The following is a 25,456-nucleotide window of genomic DNA, read 5'->3' as shown; positions in this document are numbered from 1 at the left end:
CTTTTAAATGTTATAGTTTTGTTTTCATTATTTGATAGATTTTAAATACTGTGATATAAAAAAAAATATTTTATAATTAACTATTTCTTTTATTCAAACGAATAATTCACAAGATTTACGAGTATATCATTCTGATTATTGAACATTATATAATGTTCAAAAAAAATATTATTTAGAAACTCTCTATTAAACTGAACAGTTTATTCGTCATAATACACTAAACCATAAGACTACCATCTGAACCCCTTAAAACAGCGATTTCCAAACTGGGGGGCGCGCCTTCCTGGGGAGGCGCGGACTGTTGCAAAGGGAGGCGCGAAAAGTTTAACACAGGCTTGCAGTTTGCAAGTGCATAGTTTATAAAACGGCAGCTAGTTATAAACTACATAAAAAACAGTCCTATAAAAGTTAGGTCGTTTGAAAACCTGTATGAAGATATGGAGACTAATTTTATTATTCCTCATTTCTATACTATTGTCTATGGCCCCCACAAGAGGGGTGGGGGTTGACAAGGATCCAGTCTGAGGGCCCGGCGTTGCAGACCGACCAGTTAAGTGAGATAAACACACACCAAAAATTAGTTATAATAGTAAAAAAATTCGCTGGCGCTGTTTCGGTTACAGAATATTAAAATTTTATAATAATATAATATGTGTCTGTGTGATACAATTTGATGTCATTGTGTGGTGCGTGTGATTGATGATAATACACATGTAGAATTTTATTTTATAATTATTTGTGGTGTATTTCCTGACTAATAAAAATGCCTATATGGAAACAAAAACCTTTGTTCAATTTTGGTTGAATCGAACTGAAAAATAATATAATACTTTGTTAAAAAAAGCAATGCAAGTACCTAGGTACTGCTACCATTCGTAACACCATATTTATGCGAAACGGAATTTTCTGCATTAGATGATTATATATTGAAGTTATATAATTATATAAGAATTGTAGAACGGAAATACCTAACGGGTTTGGAGTAACAGGCAACTGATCTCGAGTGTGAAAGAATATGGAATAAACTTAAACACGTGTCAAGAATACGCCATTTTTAACATTTCTTTCGTTCTGACAACTGCTCTTGGTTTGTGTACTGACGATCATTCAATATTGGTGTATTTGAAGATTACAACACACACTATTGCACGTCTATAATGTGTATAGGACACTCACACATTCAAAACATTGCTTCAAAATGTAGTGTATTGGGGTATATCCTATCTGAATTATATTTATTAATCTGTTCTGTGGACATATAGTTATTGGTTAATTCGCTATGATCAAAACGTATTGTCAAGGTGGTTAAATCTCGTAAAGCACATTGACCGGAATCTAATGGATGTGGGTTATAGTCCCGCCCGCCACCATAAAATGTTTAAAATATTTTTTCTATGTACACTTTTAATGTATTCCAAATTATGTAGGTAAGTGCAAAATATTAAAACGAAATAAGTACTTAGATTCATGGTTTATTTGAAAAGTTTATTGATAAATTTACGATATAAACATTGTAAATTATTAATTGGTGAAAGACTTCAATAGCTCACTGCCCAGACACGCAATAAATTTTGTTTTGTTTGCAAAAAAATGGACCAATTAAAATTTTGAAAGACTTATTTGAAGTAAAAAGTGAATACATCACAGTTTTTTTTAAACAAATGTGAAAATAGCAGTTAGTTGATTCATTGTAATCAACTTTGGAAAAAGGCTTTTATGAAAAATACTGCAATTGTTATAAATCCACGAAATTCGACAATAAATTCTATAGATGTCAGTGAATTGAATTGATAATCAATTATTGAAAAAACCAAATTGTAGGAGGGAAAATCTAGAAGTCAGTAAATTTTATCAACCAGATATCTATGAGAGTATAATTTATTATCAAATTTTATGGTATGGGAGGTGGAGATAATATGACACAAATTTTATCAACGAAGCCACTGTCAATACAATTTTAAATTTATCGTCAAAAGTATTATTTATCTTGTAAACCAGTTTGGTCATCAGAAATTTTCAGCAAAATTTAGTTGTGAGAATGATTGTTCTAATTATTTATAACAAATATTTAACACCTACGTGTTATTTGAATTATTGTGTTATTTTTATTGCGCCTTTGTAAATTTGATGAATTTATTTAATATCGGAGTTATAATCTATTTCTAGAATTTGTCTGCTTAGAATCTTCCAGTCGGACTACACATAAATTGCCCATCTATCTTCTACGGCATCAAATTACCATCGTACCAATTTATAAAAAAAAAATACTTGGGTTTATCGACACTACATAAATATTTATCGTCTATATAACTTATGTTGTCTAATAAATTTTATATTCAACAGTTTTTCATATCAAAAATCAAATTATTATAATAATATGTGTATCTTAAACGTTGGTTATTAAAAAAAATCTTATTCAAAATATAAGCCAATTTAATCTGAGAAAATTCATCTACACAATTAAAATACTATCTTTAAGTATAAAGAGAATCTGAAATAATAAAATACATAGTCAAAGCGTTATTAAATGGTTTTTGAAATTTGACAGCAAAGAAGTAGGGACCGAGAATAATGAAATAAACTACGGGAGGATTTCATTCACCGGAGTGTCGACCACTAAAATATTGTATTTAAAGAATATTAAAATTATTATGTTTAACTTAGTGGTAATGTACAATATTCTAAATACTTAAAAATTTCCAACATTTAAAATTTTATACTTATTTAGTTAATAATAATATTTTACGGTCGTTTAATATGTATATTAAAACTGGTATATAAACGAGAATTAACAGTGTATTATTTCTCAGTTAGATTGATTACCATTGATCAATGTTTATAGTGCCTGAAGATGCCAAAAGGCGAAAGCCGAGTTGCAAGAAATAACACAAATGGAATAAAATATAACTTTAATCAAATAGAAAGTAAATACAAATTCCATCGAGCATCGTCAATCAATAGTTTATTTTTTTATTGCACGATAATGATTTATTTTATGTTTAAATTGTAGACATCCAAAGATTTTATGGATCGGTGTAATTAGATTGTTTTAAAAATAAAATAAATTAATATAGGTACTTGAAGTAAAAATTACACAAATATCATTAGCCAGTGGTCTTCGTAGACCTATTTTACGGTACGCCTGTCTTAATCGAACCTTTTATCATTATTTTGTAAGTAAAACAAAACGAATCGTCAGTTTTCTCCAGGGTAAACTGAAAAGGGTACGATTTCAATTGGATTGAGTCGGTCTTCGTCAATTTATAAACGAGATTTAAATTTTCCTTTGAATAAGCGATTACTTTATGGTAAACCATTATTAAATTTGTTTAATTTAATATTATTTAAAACTTGTTACTGTTTGTCCTTGTATTATAAATAATCTCTATCATCTCTAATACATTATCAAAGACAAGTAGTAACATTTATCTGGTTCAATAATAATTCAAACAATAATTGAATCGTGGTTACTTACATAGTAAAGACATTTTATTAAACTGTAGTAGTACCTATTTACGTGCGTTTTCTACTCAAGGTGGGAGCGTTTGGTGATGGGCTGTTTATAAAGCCGCGGGTTCAATCCGATGACATTGCAAAAATAATATTTTTTTTAATGTGTGTTTAATCCAATAATTCAAGGATGCAATAAGTTGTACAAATAACTAACAGATATATTTCTATGGAACCACTATAATATGCTCCGTTCAGGATGCGAAAATGTTAATTAATTTTTTTAAATAAATTTTATTGAATTTAAGTTTACGTGTCATATTATTTAATGCCCACGGTAGCCGCGCAGCTTAAGCGTTGGAGTATCATGTCGCGAGTCTCAGGTTCAAATCCTGGGTCTGGCAAGTACACATATTGTTTTTCAATTTGTGTGTGAGTCAGGGTATGGACCTAATAGGTTGAGCAAGTGGCTGACATCCATTTCTCGTAAAAACAAAATCTGTTAATACAAACCTCTACTCTGTGGAGGCTCATATGATCCTATTAGGATCTGACATGGTCGAAAAAAAATATTTTATTATAATTTTAAAAACAAAATAAATTACTTAACAATAAAAACGTACATAAAAAACCTCTCGAATAGGATAGATATGACCCAACAGAATAGATCTCTACTCAATGTGCCCCACCAAAGTTTGAAAGTATACGAAAATATGAAAGCATAGATAGGTATTACAAATTCAGACACTTAATAAAATATTTTATCTTTAGATAAAAATAAATCTTTTAAGAATTCAGCTCTCTTAAAATGACGCCTATGTGATTAAATGCTTCTGATACTAGTATATTGAATCATATAAACTATAAATAATGTTGGGAATTGTGGATGGTTTTGAGGATCGTAAATAAGCAACGTAGTTTTAATATACGATTAACTTTATTTATATTAAACTGCATGAATATTATTATACAGAAAGATTACATTTTATATGCGCGTGTAACAAATAACCGATGAGAACTGACTAGTATCACGCCGCACACACAGGTGCGGCGTAAGAGTGGGAATAAAAATTTGTCTCCCTCTTACAAACAATAATCAGTATCTAGCAGCGTCGCACAGCGAGCGCTAGATGTAAACACGTACTTCTTTATTCATATATTATTAATTATATTATTTAATTATATTGTTATATTAGACGGCTATATATCAACAATGATATCTATCTATAATGTAGCATATCATTTTACCTCACGTATTATTGATTTAAAATATTACTACCATATCTATTCGTATTCAAAACGTGATGTATATAATAATAATATACCATCTGATTTTCATTATTGGAACGGGTAATTCACCTACACACAAATACAATCATTAACGCTCGTGTACCTGTTTGATAGAATTAAATGGTTGATGGTTTAATTTGATACGAATTATGTTCACAAATTAAAGGATTCAATCTCGCTCAATTGTAAGCTTAGGTTTATTCTGGGTGTATTGTTTAACGAATTGTGGTGTCTTATGAGTAGAATACGGTTCATACTATTAGTGTACACGCGACAATAATTCAAGACGAATTTGGATTGTAAATTGAATACAACATTGTACCTACGCCAGCCTTGTAATGATTGATTGAGGTGGAATGAGTGATAAATGATTGATAGGTAGGTATACCAATTTAATATTAATTAATTTGTTAAATCTTCTTGATATATTAATGACTATTCTATAACCCTCAATCATTCCAATGTGGTTTTAGATTCACTATTATCAAGATAAACACTGTAACTTATAGTTGTCACGAATAAATGTTTTTGCTTTTATATATATATAGTATGTCTAAGACTATGTTGCTGTCAAAAATTGGTGTGTCAATAATTTAGGTATTTAGAGTTACCAACGGATTATGTGTTTATATTAAATAATATGTAAGCTAGAAAAAAATCAAGACCGTTCGATAGATAGTAAATGCACATAAAGCACATAGAATTATGCCCGATTGTTGAAAACATGTCAAACTTCAAATTACAATAATTACTCCATAACATGATTACAAGACTTAAAAACTTTTTGCAGTAACCTTACAATACACACGACCATTTCTAACATGAAACATGACTTTTCACTAGAAGCGGATCCAAAACAATCTCATTACAACTATTTGAAAATTAAACCATACAATGACACGTCGCGTTAATTATTGTATTTTAATAAAACAGCCAATTCCTTCAAGCCATATTTATTGAGATTAATATCCACAAAAATTGCATAATATAACATAGTTTATTATCGAAACGTCAAATGCCAAAAATAAAAACGGCGGCTATTAACAATTTCATCATATTATTTCGATGCACCAATAATAGACGTATAAAATAGGTATAAAGTTGGCAGTGGTTACTAATTCCAGATTTAAAAAAATGATTGTTGATAAATCCATATTAAAGTATCTTAAATTGTATCCTTAAAAGTTAAACAGAAAATCGTTCATAAATATTTAAAAATCAATCTGCCAAACGACTTGTGAATCCAATTATTTTAAACTTCACGCTATTCTTTTTTAACTTTGAAATGTTTAGATAACAATATACTAGTTATAAAATATTTATTTGTCTAACAGTAAATAAAATTATCTAGCAGAATTGAAATACATAAACACATTTATATAAACTTATTTTTTATTTATAACAAATGTAGAACAATTTACGCTCCTTTATCGAACACATCCATGGTCAATCGATAAAACAGTTGTATACTTATATTAAAATTATGTTCACATGATATTAGCTTTAGACTTGTAATATAAAAGTCAGAATTACTTTTTAATAACATTTTCATTTTCTATATATTTTGTTGGCAGTTCAATCTAGCCCAGACATGAGAAAAAATAATTTTTCAATCAATTCTGTACTATCAATCTGACTATCCACCAAGGGAATATAATATTATTACTGTATAAAAAAATTATAAAGTATTTTTGGTCAATAGTATTGTAATATTATTTTCGTATATGATTTTTGACATAACGCACATGTGCTGTACATGTATCTACCTGTACCTTTACGTACATGTACCTGTAGACGTACATGTATTTACTTGCACCAATAGTGTGTGTTTTAACTATCGCGATAATAACAGCTGTTTACACGTAAAAGTGTTGACTGTCTCGCCAATTGCATTTTTCAAGAGTAGGCGATACGCGATGTTGTCATTTTATGGTAGGTACTATTAAATTTGACAGTCGTGAAAATTGGTTAGGCTTCGGCCACATAGGCAGGTGCCTTGCTTGGTGGCTACGTACTAGGTGACATATCCTAGTGAACAAACGCACACTATTCTATCGCAATGGCCACACTGCACGCTTCGCGCCTCGTTACGTGATTATGAGTCACCTCGTGAGTCTCCCGGCGAACAAACGTGTTGGTTATTTTTATTGTGTCACCTAGTGATTTTGGATTTTGCAAGATGGCGGATGTTTCTTCAGTATGACAAACGTCAAACACCGTATATTTTGAGGTTATGAATAATGACGCATGGGATGAATCATTGCCGACTCAAGTAGAGTATTAATCTAAAGATGGCGGTGGATGAATGCATCCAAAAAAATCGAATTTGAGACTTTCGAAATTCTCTGTGAGAAGTAGCTTTCTGGTTAGTTTTGAGAGTGACATATCGTTGATGACTTGAGCGCTCCCAAATGTCAAATAAATTTTAACCTAAGCACATAGCTTGCAATGTGGCAGTAGTATTTTTAGTAGACAAGCATAGCATCTAGCTCAGGACTAGCGAAGCACCTGCCTATGTGGCCAAAGCCTTAACTTAAAAATGAGCCTCAGCGCGGTGTAGTTCACTTTTTTTACCGGGATATTCACCACTATCATTCTACTGTGCAGGCGGAGATATTGCACAGTCTAATTGTTGCGTAAAAATTCAGAAGCTTCTGAATTTTTTTGATCCATGCATGCAATCTTCCAATTTTCACGATGCCACGTGCATTTTTTTTATTATGGCCGCAATGGTACGTACTGTCAGCAGTAAATCCATGCACGTATAAGCGGGGTATAAAAGTATCTATAGCCTTAATTGAGACAATATAAAAATGAAGTATCGTTTTTTGTTTCCTGATCCGTAGATCCATGAAATTTTCAAAAATATGAAACACATAATGTTATATTCAATTACTTTTTTCAGTTAGATACTGGTACAATCGCACCATTTTTGATAATACGAAATATTGCGTAGTTATACTACTTATTTTATAAATAAACTAATGAGAAGTAGTTATTATAATTATTTTTACATTTTCTATTTGATCGTCAATGAATGGATATATAAATAGGTAAACCAGATTCGAACAAAGATGATTTTTCTTCTTATATATTTTTTTCTTTTAACTAAAATCAAAATGAGAATTAACTTAATGTTTAACGTGCAAGAACACAACGCCTACTTTATAGCGATGTCAAAGCGTTCAACATAAAACAATGCTAGATTACAGTAGGCCCTCTTCATATGCACTAAATCTTCCAAACTTAACCATCATTCGCTCTAAAACGTTTGGCTAATGTTGATATCCTCCAAAAACTTTCTCAATCCTGGACAATTCAGTGTCACGGCTTTCCAGTTAATTCAAAACTCTTGTGGCGCAGTTCATTTAAGTCGTGGCTGTCTAAATCTTCTTTCACACAATAAAAAGAATATTTTATTTAATTCCTAATATTATAAGTAATCACCTTAATCAAACATTAGAAATATTAAAAAAAACTCAAAATAACTCAATATTTATCATAACTAAAGTTGCTCAACCATAGATAGGTTTTTTTTTCTGTCAGTACCATACTCTATGTACGAGGGGCGTTCATTATGTTATGTAACTCGGCAAAAAACGATGACAGATTAAAATGATTTTATTAGTGATGTCGTCTTCTGACAATGTACATTCATACGTTGTATAATATTCCTATAACAATGATAGCTATTTTAGAAAAAAAATATTGATATAGTTCTAAAAACCAGGTCCTGGCCACCTCCTTAACTTCATTATCATTGCAGTAAAAATACTGTCCACCTGTTTTTTTTTAAAACTCGGATGGGGCTGCTATAACTTCGTTCTATACATATCCACCGGCGTACTATTGTGAAGGAGTAACACGCTTAATGTGAGCTGTCCTTAAGTTTTCATAAAATGGTCATTCTGTTACTTAGCGTAACTCTTTCATATTATAGTGATCTTGTATGGTATGTCATGTACTCTAGTAACAAAAGTCCATCCTGGTTCCAGAAGTCATTTATCATAATCTGTCTAATACGTATATTGTTCGACCTTAAAGTTTTAGAGTAGATATACTACCACAAATGTTAACTCAGGATCATTACTATTAGTTTAAATATCAAATTCGTACTTTTAATGCATATAAAGGGACTAGTTTTAATTCGCTCATTGTTTTCTTTCAAACTGAAATAGATATGACGAACTTGCTACATAGTAAAAGAATTTTGTGGTAAAAACAGAAATTTCACGAGAGTTCACCAATAAGATATTATCAGTCTCCACGATAAGGAATTACTACTATTCAAAGGTTTTTATTAACAGTTAATAATTTTATTACATAGTACAAATAATGTTACCCTTAATAAATCATCGCACAAGTCTCTTGATACACACCTAAATGAACCCGAACCCTGCGCTAATTTGTGTTTCGTTTGCATGAACCGGACGAACCGAAAGGACAAAATTATATTATTTCGGGAGGCATACCTTACCAGTTTGAGGGAACCGTTGACATTTCAAATTATAGAACTTGCGCTGCGCTCAATGGAGAATTATTCAGTGATTCGAGTTTAAGACGTATTTTTGTTTTGGTATTATTAAATATTATCAAAGGATTTTTATTTACGTCTGGAAATAATTGGAAGTTACTATATTCTATTGTGTCCATATTATCATGTTTGTAAATATGTAATGAGATCTAAAGATATCGTTGAGTATTTATATTTTATATATAACGAATACAGTATAATATGCGCTGTCTAACTAAGAGTTGGGGAACCTTAAACCTCTTCATATTGAAAGATCACTTTATTAGATGCAACGTAATGAGGCCGCATTCAATAAAACATAATTTATATATATATACTTCAAAATATACATTAGTTATAGGAAATTAAAATGCAAATATTTTAAATAATAATAATTGAGTTAAGGACCAATAAATGTACAAATTAGTTTTATTTTCCATGTTTATTTTCTTTAAATTTAGTCGATCTATCTAAGTTATTATAATACATTAAATTATTTTTAAAGATACAAATGTTATCCATTTTGAAATTTACGAAGTTTACAGCAGATATTTTTTATTCTTTATATTATTATAGCATTTCGCTTTCTGGGTGAAGCATTAATGCATGTTGAATTTTAATAGATATCACGTGTTTTTTACAAATTTAATAGATTTTAAGTCATGTACCTACTACATTTTCATCAAAATAATAATTGAATTATACACATAATATTTGTTTTTGTTGAAAATATAATAAGTTATTATACATCCAGAATGCATAAATATTAACTATTCTTCCTATGGGACATTTAAAATGCAAACTTTATCAAATAGGTAAACTGTCTATCTCTGACCATGTTTTTATGCTTTAACGATGTATCTGCTTAATAACCACATGTATTTCCACAATTACTGCTCTTCCGGCAACTGTAATATGAGAAAAAGTAAGATGAATGTATAAGAAAGAAGAAAGAATGCTAAAACGGTTCATGGAAGGATTAATAATTAATTAATTACTCTTAATATCGCGGCGTGTGTTAGCGCTGCTACGTGGATTTGATTATAAGTGAAACTTGAATCTATAAGATATATATAAAAATGGATATCAGTAGGATATAAAAGATGTTAAATAAGAAAGCCTTGTATGTGCATATATTAGTAATTAGGGCGGTAAGTGTGATCTAAATACATTTATGTATATGATGAAATACTACAGATATAAAGAAAACACTGTATTATAGATAGTTTACAATATGTATCAAAAGATAAAACACACATTGGTCCGGTTAAAATAAATGATAAAGGTAGATACATGTATTTTCTAACAATAAAGACTTAATTATAATTTAAAATTAAATTTAAATTTAATAATTTTAAATTTAAATTTAAAATTAATTAATTAACTTAAGTAATAAATCTTCGCAGAGACAGAGAAATCATAAAAACATTATAGATACATGGATACTCATATGTACATCACTTAGTATTCACTGATTCTATAAAAATTCTAAATAAAGTTACTTGTCGTACTGAATTTAAAGTTCGATGCCGTCCGAGCGGCAACCGTCAAGGTAAACTGTTTATCAATGAACTCCATCCATCTTTGTAGCCAAGATTAAAGTAACCGTGTTAAAGGGTATTTAAAGCCCTGCTCTTATGCCGCAGCGTTGCAGTTGGTACAAAAGAGAAAATCAATCTTGTGTTTTTTTCTAATTGCTCATCCCTATACCTAATTTTAATTAAGTGACACAATTTATTTTTTCATTACTACACATTCGCAGATGCTAGCAGTAAAACACTTTTCATAATATTATAATTACCTACAGCTTTAAGCACTTTCACTTTAAAAATAAAAATAATTTTCTAATATATGAAAATATTTTTCTCATCCATCTGACCTCATATATTATTTTTTATGTATTTTCATAGTTTAATTCAAAAGGATCGGGTAGGTAACAGTTGTATTTGCTGATCGATTTGTAATTTACTTTGAACCTCAAAGTAAGCGCGGACTTATTTCAAGTGCTCAACTCACATGCGGAGAATGTTGTTATTTCTATTAAGGCAAGATTTTTCTTCCATATTATCAAAAGAAGCGTAAAATTTTCAGTCGATTCAACTGTGAAGTAAGAATAATCATATCGAAATTGGATTATAAAACTCATACAAAAATAAACGCCACTAGGTGCCGAAATTCTGCGTGACGTATTCTTATTAAAAATAACAAGCCAGCAATATATACTTCCGTTTTTTTGTATTTTATTTTTATCAGAACACCATTCATGTTTTCCAAATGATATAAAAAGAAAACATCTTAAAAACGAAAGCACTTCTGACGTACCTAATATAAACGGTTTCATATACATATGTTGGTGAATTACATAATAATATACAATAACTAGTCACATTCAGTAACATAACACTAACTGGAGAATAATACTAGTTTTGAGTAATTTGATTTTGAAGTGAGTTTATTAAGTAATCGTAAAAGAGAAGACTTTAAAACAAAGAATGTTTATTTAATAAGAAGATTAAAGTAAAATTTTCTTTTTTTAAGTTTATTTTCGTATTTGTTTATAAAAAAACGAGTTGGTGTCTTTTTCCAGAACACAGTTTGTCTTTTTTAGCGGTACTGATTACACTAAGTCTTATTTATTGTTTTCTGCCAGGAAAAAATGAAAACTCCTTACTGAGTGAATATTTAATATAAAGTAAATTAATTATTTAATATAATAAGATATTATTTATTTTAAATCACCCGTTAACTAGTAATATAATAAATAATGTGTTTATGTGGCGAATTGAACAATATTTTTTTCGGTTTTATGTAAATAATAAATTATTATGTATTAACTTTTTAAAAAATCTACCGAAAAATATACTGCATCCAAACCGGGTTAAACCGAAAATCGAGTAATACTACACGGTTAACCGTCTAAAATTCTGGATGACAAACATTACCAAAATAGTATGTGAAAGCTATTTGTGTATTTGGAGCCAGAGCATGGACATAGCAGGTTACAGCACATGGTTAAAATATTAATTATATTTCCCACTAATTGGGAGCGGCTATGATCAACGTCGAATTTTAGGGTCAATGAAAAAGAATGTGCCAAAAGTACTTGAAAATGATTTTTTTAAATATGAGCGTTTAAATCGGTTACTCGATTCAGTTATCTAGAAAAACCGATAGCTGGGTAGAATTTTTCCTCCGGTTAATTGGATGCCGAACATCTATTGAACACAAATTAGTCCGCTATTGCACAAATAAGAATAAATATGCGGTGACTTCTCTGTAGTAATGAAAAAAAAATATAACATTTTCAAATATGACTTTGTAGTACCATCTATAGATTACTTGACATTTTTTCCACATTTTCTTTTCTCCTATCAATAAATTTATTACTCACTTTAAAATCGTAAGTAAACTTCTGATATTTCATAGATTTATGTATATTTTTCTTAATATTAATGTTATATCATTATTACCACGTTTTTATTAGCTCGTATTCTTGTTTGTCCAGTACAATTTTTTTCCTGTTTGTCCAAGATTTGTATTGGCAATGGAAAATGATTTGATTAAAATCACATCTAGACTTTATTATTTATTGCCTTACCTTTCCGTTTTCGTATAATTCTTTCTATTTACTCAATATGCTAGTACTGTACTATAATTATTGACCTCATTAAAACAAATGATTCCCTTATTTTTAAAATTTTAGAATTTGTGTTTGCCTTATCTGCTCTCACTTTCTCTTACACACACATATCACATTTTTTCTCATGCGAAACAAATATATATATACGGTAATAAATACATTATATCCGCGCAGTGCATATAATATACTCACTTATTACGAAAAAATATATCGAAAAATAAAACTGTAACTTATGTGGCCTTAAGGGGGGACATGCTCGTCGAAGGTCAAAATTGAGTTTTTATTGTATTTTCAAACCATGATCCTGGACACTCCTTAAACGTTGTAGATAATCTATTTATATAATTTTGAAGCCTTATTATCCTTTATAGTTATTTTAAACATTTGATGACTGCATGAAGTATTTTTGTTACATAAAATATTATTCTTTTAAACCTCTCGCTCTAATGTTTTAGAATATAGTCATATTTCGGTACAGAACTGTGCAGTGATGTTAAGATTTTTTACATTTATTAATTTTTAAACGCATTTATAAAACCATTAGTATAATTTATTACGAGATAATTTTTGTAAAATATTCACGATAAAAAATTATTTTGATAATCTCTGTGATCCCAAATTTGACAAGAATTAGGCATTTTATTATTCAAAAAATCGGCAAGATTAACACATTTCAAGATGATTCTAAAGATATTTATTATAAGCTATGTCTTTGACCATTCAAGTGTGATAAAAATCTTATGAATAATGATTGCTTTATAATAATTATTGACCTAAGAATAAGGTAGTGTTTTTTTGAAATACGCCATTTCTTTTGTCATTCCCCAGTGGTTAAGCTACAACATACGGCCGTAGCCATAAAATGACAAACTATAATTAAAGTAGGGAGTAAAATTATGTTAACGCGCGTGTTTGAACATGTAGCTAACCGAATTTTTTTTTATTTTTTTTTAAACGGTACATGTTCAAACACGCGCGTCAATATCATTTTACTCTTTACTTCAATTATAGTTTGTCAATTTATGGCTACGGCCGTATGTTGTAGCTTAACCACTGGGGAATGACAAAAGAAATGGCGTATTTCAAAAAAACACTACCTTATTCTTAGGTCAATAATTATTATAAAGCAATCATTATTCATAAGATGTTTATCACACTTGAATGGTCAAAAACATAGCTTATAATAAATATCTTTAGAATCATCTTGAAATGTGTTAATCTTGCCGATTTTTTGAATAATAAAATGCCTAATTCTTGTCAAATTTGGGATCACAGAGATTATCAATATAATTTTTTATCGTGAATATTTTACAAAAATTATCTCGTAATAAATTATGCTAATGGTTTTATAAATGCGTTTAAAAATTAATAAATGTAAAAAATCTTAACACCACTGCACAGTTATGTACCGAAATATGACTATATTCTAAAACATTAGAGCGAGAGGTTTAAAAGAATACTATTTTATGTAACAAAAATACTTCATGCAGTCATCAAATGTTTAAAATAACTATAAAGGATAATAAGGCTTCAAAAGTATATAAATAGATCATCTACAACGTTTAAGGAGTGTCCAGGATCATGGTTTGAATATACAATAAAAACTCAATTTTGACCTTCGACGAGCATGTCCCCCCTTAAATAAATTCTACTTCTCAATTATAATAAATATCACCATTTTCAGAATTAAGTAAATTTATACGTAATATCTACTAATTACTTCCTAGTATGAGTAATTTTACAACGTTTTTATTAGCTCGTATTCTTATTTGTCCGGTGGTTGTTTATCCAGTACAAATCTTGCAATCGATTTTTAACTAACTTTCCGACTAGCTAGACATTTGAAACTTTTAGAATATATCAGAACACGACGACAATGCATTCTTACAATACTTTTAGCCATCTTTAAGCAGAATTGAATTCATTTTCAGTTAATTCTGTTTTGTATAGAAAGTTATTTCGGGAAAAATTCGTAAAAAGTAAAGCACCATTATTGGTTGCTAAGGGGGTCCTAGCAACTAAATTATTAATATATACGTGCGTTACTATGGAAATCAATATGAAATGTCAAAATGACATTTTAGTATTCTATATTTATTCAGTATTTCTATCAGTACAAAAAAGTATTTATTAATACATATAATTGTCAAGTTTATATGATTCAACAGAAAATTTAAAATCGTGGTATATAAAAAGTTCTTTTTATCTTGTAATTATTTTTCTCTATAAGTTTTATAATCTCCAAATGTCCACTATTCTACTGTCATTCTGTAAACCAATTACTAATAAATGAAAATCGTTTATTAAACCTTTAGAATGTAATGTATTAATTTAAAAATTAAATATTAATAAATACATACAATTAATTAAGTATAATGTTTATTATAACCACAACAAGAATCATTACATGAAACAAACTCTACATGTAGTGAGCTTTTTCAAAGATGAATACGGATTATATGACTCAGCTTGTACGACGTAAAGCTCTGAAAAATATATCTTTTTTCCTCATACGAAATCGAAACACGTAGGTACCTGTCAATGTGTTTCGCTTTTATTTGCCAATTTACCTTGAGATTGTTTTTTTTTCTTCTATTCAACGAAAAGTTTCAGTCGCTCCCTTCTTAGTTGATAGCTGCTTATAACTTTTCAAAACTAAGAAGCTGAACAGTTGCAAAAAGCTTTTTAAGCTAATTTTCTTTATTGTTATGAATACTTACTCTGTCAAATGTCAGCTTTTATTTTCTATATATTGCATTTATTTTCATAAAAGCTTTTTAACGTTTCGTTTTTTTTTTTGTAGGTTAGTACTACATTAATTTTCTAAAAATATTTTTCATTATTTTTAGTTTGTATATTTATAATATATTTCCATACCAATATACATCTGTATCTTCCTTCTATCTTATATGCCAAATACATTAAATGAATTTTCTATTACCTCGCCAAAATTAATGCTCGAAAAAATCCATACCATCCTCCCAAAGATATATGAAAAATACGTATACATATATTTATATTACAGTGGCTAAACCTAGTAAGTGCTAAATGATTATTTTTTAGCCTTTACTTGTTATACCTTACGACGTCTATAAATAGTATGAAATTGTTTGTAATTTTTTTTAAGAAAATACAAAACTCGGCGCTTTGCTAAATCTAAAGAAGCAATAATAACAGACAAACAATACGTCGAACAGATTGTAGGCTACTGAACGTAAATGAAAATAATCGACGCGCGTAAGTAGTAGTAATTGAGTAAAACATGTTCCATGTTAAAATATATATGAAAATGATTGGCGCCGTACAACGTAAATATGTGAAAGTGTCGACAATTATTATTTATATACGGAATATAAAAAAATAAATATTCTCATTTGCATGTTATCACGGGCTACATGACATAACATATACATCATCCTCGAAGGCTATTACTGTCCTAATCTGTACTATTCATTCAATTATTGTATAAGTACCTACCTCCAACAGACAGTCTTTGTATATGATATATTTGTAGAGCTACCTACCTCAATAAATTATCATGTAAATGCAATACATGTTACCAGAGCTAGAACCCTTTTTTTAAATTCGGTTTCAGTGGAAACAATAAGCGGGGTGCGATTCCGGCGTTTGTTTCGATTAAAAAATCAGAACCCTAGTTCAAAGGTTCAGTACCGGTTATTTAATAACCTACCTAGTTATATATATTTTATTTTAATACGTTGTTTCAATATATCCTTAGCAGGTGCCATTTTCGTCTTTAACCATTTTCGCCCCTTAATTAGTATATTGACAATACACGGAACCTCTAAGAATCCATGTCGCTCGCCAGTCTTCTTGCGGTATTCCAGGCATGCCAGCATTCCGTAGCTCTACAGTATACATTCTGTAGATAGTATATAGCACCCTTCTAGGCTTTAAAAACTATTATTATTGTATTTATTTAAAGTTTAATGTGTAATACTCGTGTCTATGATTTCAACATAAATATGTATAATTACAATACACATTATCAAATAAACAAAATAATTTTACAGTGTAATTTAAGAATTTATTGTATCTTAACAAAAACGTCGTATTTGGGGAAAATATCTGACAAAAAATATTGCATATTCTAAGTACTTCCCAGACCAACCATAGTGAAAAATAAAAATGTGTATTCCATTGCCAGCGGATTGATTGTTTATGTTTTGTCGACAGGTGTCGGCGCAGGGGGCCGAGCTGGCTCCCCTCAGAGGGGATCACCCCCTCGACGACCCCCCAGTCCTGAGCGACCCAACCCGGCGGATCCCATCACAGAGGTAACACCGCGGATTTGTAAAACAAAAGACTTCGTTACGGTGCTGTCATTTTGAACCCGAATTGACTGAAATTGAACTGTCAGACAAGGATAACAGTAGTTTCTTTCTAAACAATTTCATATACAATAAAAAGAAACTACCTCGTGAAGTAAGCACCTACCACGTGTTCACTTTTCAAAATTATTATTAAAATCTATTATATTTTTACATGGTGGTTTAAACACATATAATTCATTATGTAAGCATGAACCTATACCAGTGGCGAAGGGTAGAGGTAGGCTCTTAAAATCCGCCATAATATAGTCATACATTTTCATTAAACTTTGTTAGTCAAACGTATTTGTTTTTATTGAACTGAGACTACAATTTTATTTACAGATGGTATTTGTTAGTTTTTAAAAATCAATTAAACCCTGCAAAACCAAGCTATAATAGATATTAGTAAAAAAAATACTCATATATTTATAAAATATCTAAAAGTATGCCATTAAATCATACATAATTTTGAATATTTTATGGATAGAATAATATTTTTATCTATTATAGTTTGGTTAGGAAGTGAATTTAATGAATTAATGAATTTAAAAAAATACCCAATAGCATAATAAATGTAATATGTATTTATAATTCAATGAAAATAAATAAGTATGAATGAAAAAGTATGCAAAATTTTGTCGGATCGCCCAAAATATACCAAGTTTGCTTTAGGCATGGTTTAATTGGTTTTTAAAAACTAACTAATATCGTCTTTAAATTGTAGTCTTAGTTCAATAAAACAAATAAGTATGACTAACGAAGTTTAATGTGCACTATTTACGTCACATCTTAACAGCCTACCTTCACACCCTTCGCCACTGATCTAGTATATGTATTGACTAAAATATTATCAAAATTATTTGAATTTCGCTTTCTAAGTAAAGTAAGTAAAAATGTATTATATTTCACTATATATTTTGTAGGTGTACTGTAATAGGTAATTAGCCAGATAGATAGGTATTGATTGAATCTATACCTCTTCATAACTTATACTTGTCAACAGGTTACGCCACAGTAGGATAGCACGCAACATTTCCTTCTGTGGAGGACGAGGATTTCTTACGTATAGTTTTCCGAATCATCTCTGAGTTTTACCATGAGTTTCCACGCCTGTGCGCGTGATAAGTGGATGGTCTTGAATTGATAGCCACTCGATGGCGAGAAACGGAACTGTTGCCTCGGTCTCGCATTTGTGAAGATCTCTCTCGTGGCAGGCAGGGTGGTTGTAAGGCCCGGTACTAGCAGGGCGGAGCACCAATTGGACCATGTGTGCAAAGCCCCCGAAATAATAAATAAATAAATGAACATTAGATTAAATTTTGATAGTATTCCAACAATACTATTGATTTAAGTCCGTACTTACCTACCTAATCAAAATTATATTTTACCGGTAAAATCTATCAGATATTTTCAATGTTTAAATTTATAGATACTCTGGTTTAAATTGATATTCTTTTAAGACTATCTATTGTTTATTTTTTTTGAATGACTGTTGACCTAAGATATGTTTTAACGACTTTTAACGTGAACAGTTTTTTCATATACCTAGGTCTTTCAATGATTGGATGAGTAGACAGTTCTTGAAAAATTGGTCTCAGTTCAAATATATTACCCGTAGCTTTAAATATTTTACAAAAAATATAAACAAATTTCTTTACTTCATGTTTTTTCTTGTCAAGCTCGGGATCCCCTAGTTGGCCAAATTAGTCCAATAGCCCTAAAACTCGGCGTGGTGATAAGGCAATACAAGCCTTTAATGGGGATTTAATGTCTTAAAATAATATAAAAATAATATTGAAAATGTATAACTAAGAGCAGTCCTTAAAATATGAATAAGTACATATTATAATAAAACATCCAATACTCACTTTAGTACAACATAGAAAACGTTTTTAATAAAAAGGTTTTTTGGATCATACAAAAGTTTATCCGTCCCTTTTCAATTTAACCTATTCATCGTCAATTCTAGATTTTCTAAATTCTAGATACTTTTAGTTTTTTTATTATATAAGTATAATATTATTATTTAGGTAACAAATAATAGACTCGAGACTTGTATTGTCGTCTCTTACTATCGTTAGTTGAAAATTTTACTAAATTTTCCAAGAATTCAATAGAAACGTAATTCTTTTGAAACAATTCATGGAAATTCAACTCTTAAGTCTTAAGAAGACGAGATTAGGCGTCACGTGGTTTGCCTAATGCCTTATCTCAGCTGAAGTGGCCGAATGCCTTCAATAGAAACACTACACCGAGAGAAATTCGAGAAAAACTCCCTGTTTTTTTTGTTCTTCAATTCGATACGACAAGGGCCTGGAGTATCATTAGCACAACAGTGGGAGGTGAAAATATATTTTCCTTCTTTTCCAAGAGTTCTTTTAAAAAAAGAAATCATTTGGTTATCCAAATTTGTGTTCATGTTATTCATCGTAATATTTTATACAATTGAAAATTTAAAAATACATTTTTTTAAGAAAGGTGCTTTATGTAGTAAATATTTCGATTATTTTGTGTGCCACTTAAGGCTATACTTCAGCTGAGGCATGGTCTAAAAAGATCGTGACTACGCGACGCGCAGACTGTGCAAACGACCTAATTATATCAAAACTAATTAATTTGTCATAAAAATTCAACATGCGTCCATTTAATGTTATGTTTATTGTTATATTAGTAATAATAATAATATATTATTTGACATGTTTTCTTTTTCGAGTACATGCGTAACGTTTTTTAGTCATCTTTACACGATTTAAGAATATATTCTTCCAACGCCATCACAAAACAAATTGACGTGCTCACATTGACTGCCTCTCTCTGATTGGCACCGAATGAGAATTTTTGTCCCACCTATTGTTGAAAATTATTTGCCGTTTTACTGATGTACGCTCTTAATTCTATGATCTATAATGATATGAATCACCCGGCTAGCTCAAATTCACATGTTATTTTTTAAAACTCCTGTCGATTCAGACTAAGTAAACAATATGATGATTAAATGACTAACAACCAATGACATTATTAATGGACAACGCACTCAATACAGTAGCTAGCAAGTAAATTCGTACATAGCGATATTCGCACTTGTATAAGTAGACGTCACGAAATTTCCATTATGCGAAATCACGTATCGGGAATTTAAAGCAATATCACCTTTATTGTAATGGCGTTAGAACAGTTTTTCTAGTGTCAATGTTCATTTGAGCGAATCCGTTCGAACCGAACCATTCGGCAGACCCGACAACAAGTATTGGGAATTTAAAGCAATATCACCTTTATTGTAATGGCGTTAGAACAGATTATGCCATTCGGCAGACCCAACAAAAAAGTGAGTGTCATTATTTTTTCCAGATGCTTCGTCCATATTAATGTCATTGCTAACAACCATTTCTTGTAAAAGACCTAATAATCTCTACTTTTTATAAGGCTGTGATTCGGAATGAAATGATTATGTACCTAGCTAACGTTATTATCTGATAAGAGTGACATATCTCTAACAAAAATGACCTTCGTTATAAGAACTAAATTAATGATTTTATTGTCAATAATTATTGTCGCTAATTAATGGTAGTGTCAAGAACAGAAATTTACCACTTATAACAGTTACTTAGTTCAAATTAAAGTCCAATTTATATATATATATATATATTATATTTTAATTAATATATTATTATAATTAATCATCTAAAATTATCGGAAACCTACCTACAAATTTATTATACTTAAAAAAAACATCTTAGAATTGTTTATATTTTTTTACTAACGATATAATTATTATGTAGGGCGTCTCTTATAGAGGTTCATTTTGTTAGTCAGTCGTTAAATCTATTAAGTTATTTATGAGCATGTACTTTAAAGGTCCACGCTCTTGATTAAATACACACATTATAAAAATCAATAGGTCAATAATTCTCAATTAATTTATAAACGCACGATTGAAACCATGACTTCAAAATGAGACATTCTCCCACTTGAGTATGACGGTCGCCAAAATTTTGTAAAAATATATTTAAATTAATTCTGTAATATAAAAATACATTCTTAATAAATGAATACTGTATAGAATTTTCACATCGTTGTTTGGTTCAACACGTGTTTTATCTAGATTAAGGACCGAATGCATTAAACGAATAGACTCGTAACATTCATCGCTCATAAAAAAGATTGTTAAGATAACCGTTCAGTGCTACTATGTTTTGCGTAGGGGCGCATATGGTAACTTACCTTTTTTATTTGCTTGTCGTATTATTTTATTCAATTCACTTAGTGTAGGGTACGGTATTTGTCGCTACCGACTCTTTTGAAATAAGTAACAGTGGTATAACATAACGCACACAATATATACATTTAATATTATATTATATCTGGTGCGGATATGTGCTGATGTGATCTTTCAATAACCCTTGTTTCTGTCTGCAGTCACCGAGTCCAGCAATGTCTCGCATCGGTTGGGCACTTCGGACAATGGTTGTCAGCGAGCAGGGCGCATGTCTACGCGACAGGAAGGTATCAGGGAGGTTGGTGAGAAAGTGCGCTCCAGGAACGGAGCTGGTCGACTGGCTGATGGGAGTGTCGCCAAGCGTTCACGGACGTCAACAGGCTGCGGGAATGTGGCAGGCTTTACTGGAAGAAGGAGTTATTACTCATGGTAAACTAATAAATAAAACCAATTAAAAATACTCTAAGAAAAAAGGTGTTTTTCTAATATCTGTCGCACTTTCCAAATTATATTGATTGCATATGTATTAATACTAAATTACTGATTTGGATAAATTATTTTGTCTTTGTATATTGTTTCTTAATATAAACCATTTGGTTCTATCCTCTACGCCATAGATTATAAACTATTTTTTTTGTGCTGTTTAGTGTGACCTATTAAAACTCACATTTTATTCACAAAAAGAGTAACAATTACAATAATTTAAATTTTGAATTTAAAATATATCATGCCGTAGACCCTCTACGCCATAGATTATTAACTAATTTTGTCTATGCGATTGTTTAGTGTGACTTATTAAAACTCACATTTTCTTAAAAAAAGAGTAGCAATTACAATAATTTCAATTCTGAATTTTAAATAATTACAAGATAAAAAGAACTTTTTATATACCATGTTTTTAAATTTTCTGTTGAATCATATAAACTTGACAATTCTATGTATAAATTTTTTTTTTTTGTTTTTTTTTATTTGATAGAAATACTGAATAAATATAGAATACTGAAATGTCGTTTTGATATTTCATATTGATTTCCATAGTAACCATATTAATAATTTAGTTGTTAGGACTGGACACACAAGAAAAAATGTGTACTGGACAAACAAGAATATGAGCTAATAAAAACGTCATAATAAAATATCACCATCACGGTACCATTTATGGAATGCGTATTTTCTGTATATGTATTTTTGAAAGAGTTTACAAGAGCAATGTTTGAGACTTTCACAGTTTGATAACGAAATAGATTTTTGAGTTGTCAGTGTCACCGCGTGTTTTTTCTCCGTCGTTCCTTGACATTTATTTTACGTCTTTAAATACGAATGAAGTTTTTTTCGAAGACCACAATGTGAAGTATAAACATAATATACATACATATTGTAATAGACATGGATTTCATTCCAAGGGATTAGGTGCAAGCAATTCTTACATGGTCGAAATCTCGATTAACGCATTTTTTACAGAGATTTTGGTATTAAAATAAGACAAATTTATAATACGTTAAATTTTATAGGATTATAAATTGATTTTAAAATATATAAATGTTCTTAATAGTACAACATGTTTTTCTTCGTCCCCCAAAGAGAAAATGCGTTATTTACGATTTTGAAATGATTAACGTTTTACTAACACAAGTTATTAACGGCGTTTATCATCCAACTGTCCTCAGGTAGAGAAAAAAGAACATTTTTAATACCTGTATAAACGTTATTTTGCAAGGTTGATGTGCAACGACGAGAAATATTAATTAAAAAAGAATAATGGACATGTTTTCGTAAAATTTATCTCAAGTACAATTAATACTACATCACAAGTATTAATTGGCGATGTATTATATTGTGTTGATAACAATATGATGTAAGAAATAATTATCAAGCTTAATGTTATGAACAATGGTTTTCTATAAATATAACTTTTCTAAGAAAAGTAGTCATGATATAAATATTCAATACGCGGAAGAGAATAATATGTCTATCAACAGGATTTATGGAACCCACTTAATATTATGTATACTAAATAATAATAAATATATACCTACTGCTTTAATATAACTTCAATATCAATAATAAATAAAATGAAATGACCTCGATAGCACAGATATAATATAGATTTAATAGTTATTAAAAATTCCCGGATAATCCCAAATTATTTTTAATCTATGAAAGGCCAGCGCCATTTTTTCTAAAATAAACTTTTCCCGATAAATTCTCTCATACCTTCAACTTTCAAATAATTGTTCATAGTTTACAGAGCGTTTTCCAATTTTTTTTTATTGGAAATAGCGTTGAAGGAATGTTCAGCTGGAGAAAATGTAGATGCCAGACGGCGCGGTTTTCCTGCGTGGGGTACCTGCGAGTATAAAGGAGGAATACATACAATATATGAAAACCCAACTATAGATGGCGTTAATGGATGCGTAGGCTATAAATATATGTGGCATTTTGAATTAGTACGATTTGTAATAAAATGAACAGTGCATTGTCAGTAAAGTTATACTTATGAATTCATATGACTACGTACTTAATATCTACATAACTAAAATATTATTGGTAACTCTATATAACATGAAATACGTAATTGACGATTTTTTTAAAAGCTTACAAACAATATAAAATTATACATTTTTTTAAATAAATACGCACACATGATGTAAAAAAGTTTAAGTTATAAGTTCTCGACTCTCTTCTTACCTTTCTCGATGTGCTAACACTTACTGTGTCATTTACACAACAGATTTGTTTAAATGTTATTAATCCTATCCTCGCGGACGGAACACCTGCTGTACACTAATTAATTGGGCATTCGATGTAATTAGCATGTTACTTAAATGCGGTAATTAAAAAGTAATTAAATGCACCACAGTCAGCAAGATAATGGACGTCGCCTCAACATTACAATCATTTTTAGTCTAGTTGTACTGTGTCCAATTTAAATACGGAAAATACATCAATTCACATTATTTGTAGTATATCTTACATAACACAAGTCCAGATATACATTAAATAAAATTTTAGTATCAAGTCATTATGCTTATATACCAGTTGTGTTCAATATTTTTCTCATAATAGCAGACTTTTAAAACTACAACATTTTTGTGGCATACTGAAGAATACCTTATACATATAACTTTTTCAGAATACTGTTATCATAATTAGTGCATTCCACTTCAAAAAATAACGAGTTAAATTTTTTTGAGCAATAATTATAAGATATAATATGAAATTTTGGCTTGCTATTTAATGACAATTTCACAGTATTTTTGTTGGGGTGAATGTGCATCCACAGATAAATTATTACTACAATTACCATCCTCCACGTAACCTTGCATTTTGGAATAGATTTTTTTAAATTATTTGATGAAATCAGCCAATCAGGCGCCTGGCATTTACTAATACGCAGTGCGTATACACAGACATTTTGTCACTGTGTACAATGGCAAAGTTATGTTGTGGATACTCTACGTTACGACATTGAAAGATAGCGACTATGTAATGGAAGACTTTTGCATGTAATCATCATATTTTACGTATGGTATAATTTGTAGATAATCTGTTAATAACCAGGGTTACCAAATAGTTACTAACGCTAGTGAATTTTTGGCATACAAAAATATCCTGACAAAAAGTGTTTAACGGTAAAATTTTGATTGATTTTTTTTTTGAATATGTACTATCATGCGAAGAAAATTTTTGAAAATGTAAACGAATACCAAAGAAAATTGCATCGCAGTCGACGTTCTTTTTTGCTTACTTTTCTTAAATACGAGTACAACAAATTTGCGAAACAAGACACACTTGTGTCACACTTCTCAATCGCTCGAAACATACTGATTAACAATCACAATATCGTATATAGTATTATTATGTATATAGGTATGTCTAAAGGTATAATAGTAATATATGTAGGAGCATCGAGTAAAACACTAACTACAAAAACGTTTGATTAAAACCAAACGATGACTCAGCTAACATATACTTTTTTGCTCTTTCCGAAACACGTTTTCGTATCAAAGAAA

The 25,456-nt window shown here is 29.9% G+C and overlaps 1 protein-coding gene across 2 annotated transcripts in view; it reads left to right on the top strand.

Moving 5' to 3' along the window:
* Nucleotides 1-25,456, top strand: part of Epac (Exchange protein directly activated by cAMP) — a 233,089-nt gene that overhangs the window by 173,975 nt on the left and 33,658 nt on the right. For both annotated transcript variants that reach the window (XM_085958431.1, XM_085958430.1), the window contains exons 4-5: nucleotides 17,091-17,191; nucleotides 21,644-21,872. In XM_085958431.1, the coding sequence (XP_085814557.1) occupies nucleotides 17,091-17,191; nucleotides 21,644-21,872 (330 nt within the window). The remainder of the gene's footprint in view (nucleotides 1-17,090; nucleotides 17,192-21,643; nucleotides 21,873-25,456) is intronic.

Source organism: Rhyacophila brunnea, unplaced genomic scaffold, assembly GCF_057557595.1.
Source record: "Rhyacophila brunnea isolate RB1 unplaced genomic scaffold, BYU_Rbru_1.0 scaffold_7, whole genome shotgun sequence".
NCBI lineage: Eukaryota > Metazoa > Arthropoda > Insecta > Trichoptera > Rhyacophilidae > Rhyacophila > Rhyacophila brunnea.
The sequence above is the reverse complement of the archived record's forward strand: the minus strand, read 5'-3'. Positions and strand labels throughout refer to the sequence as shown.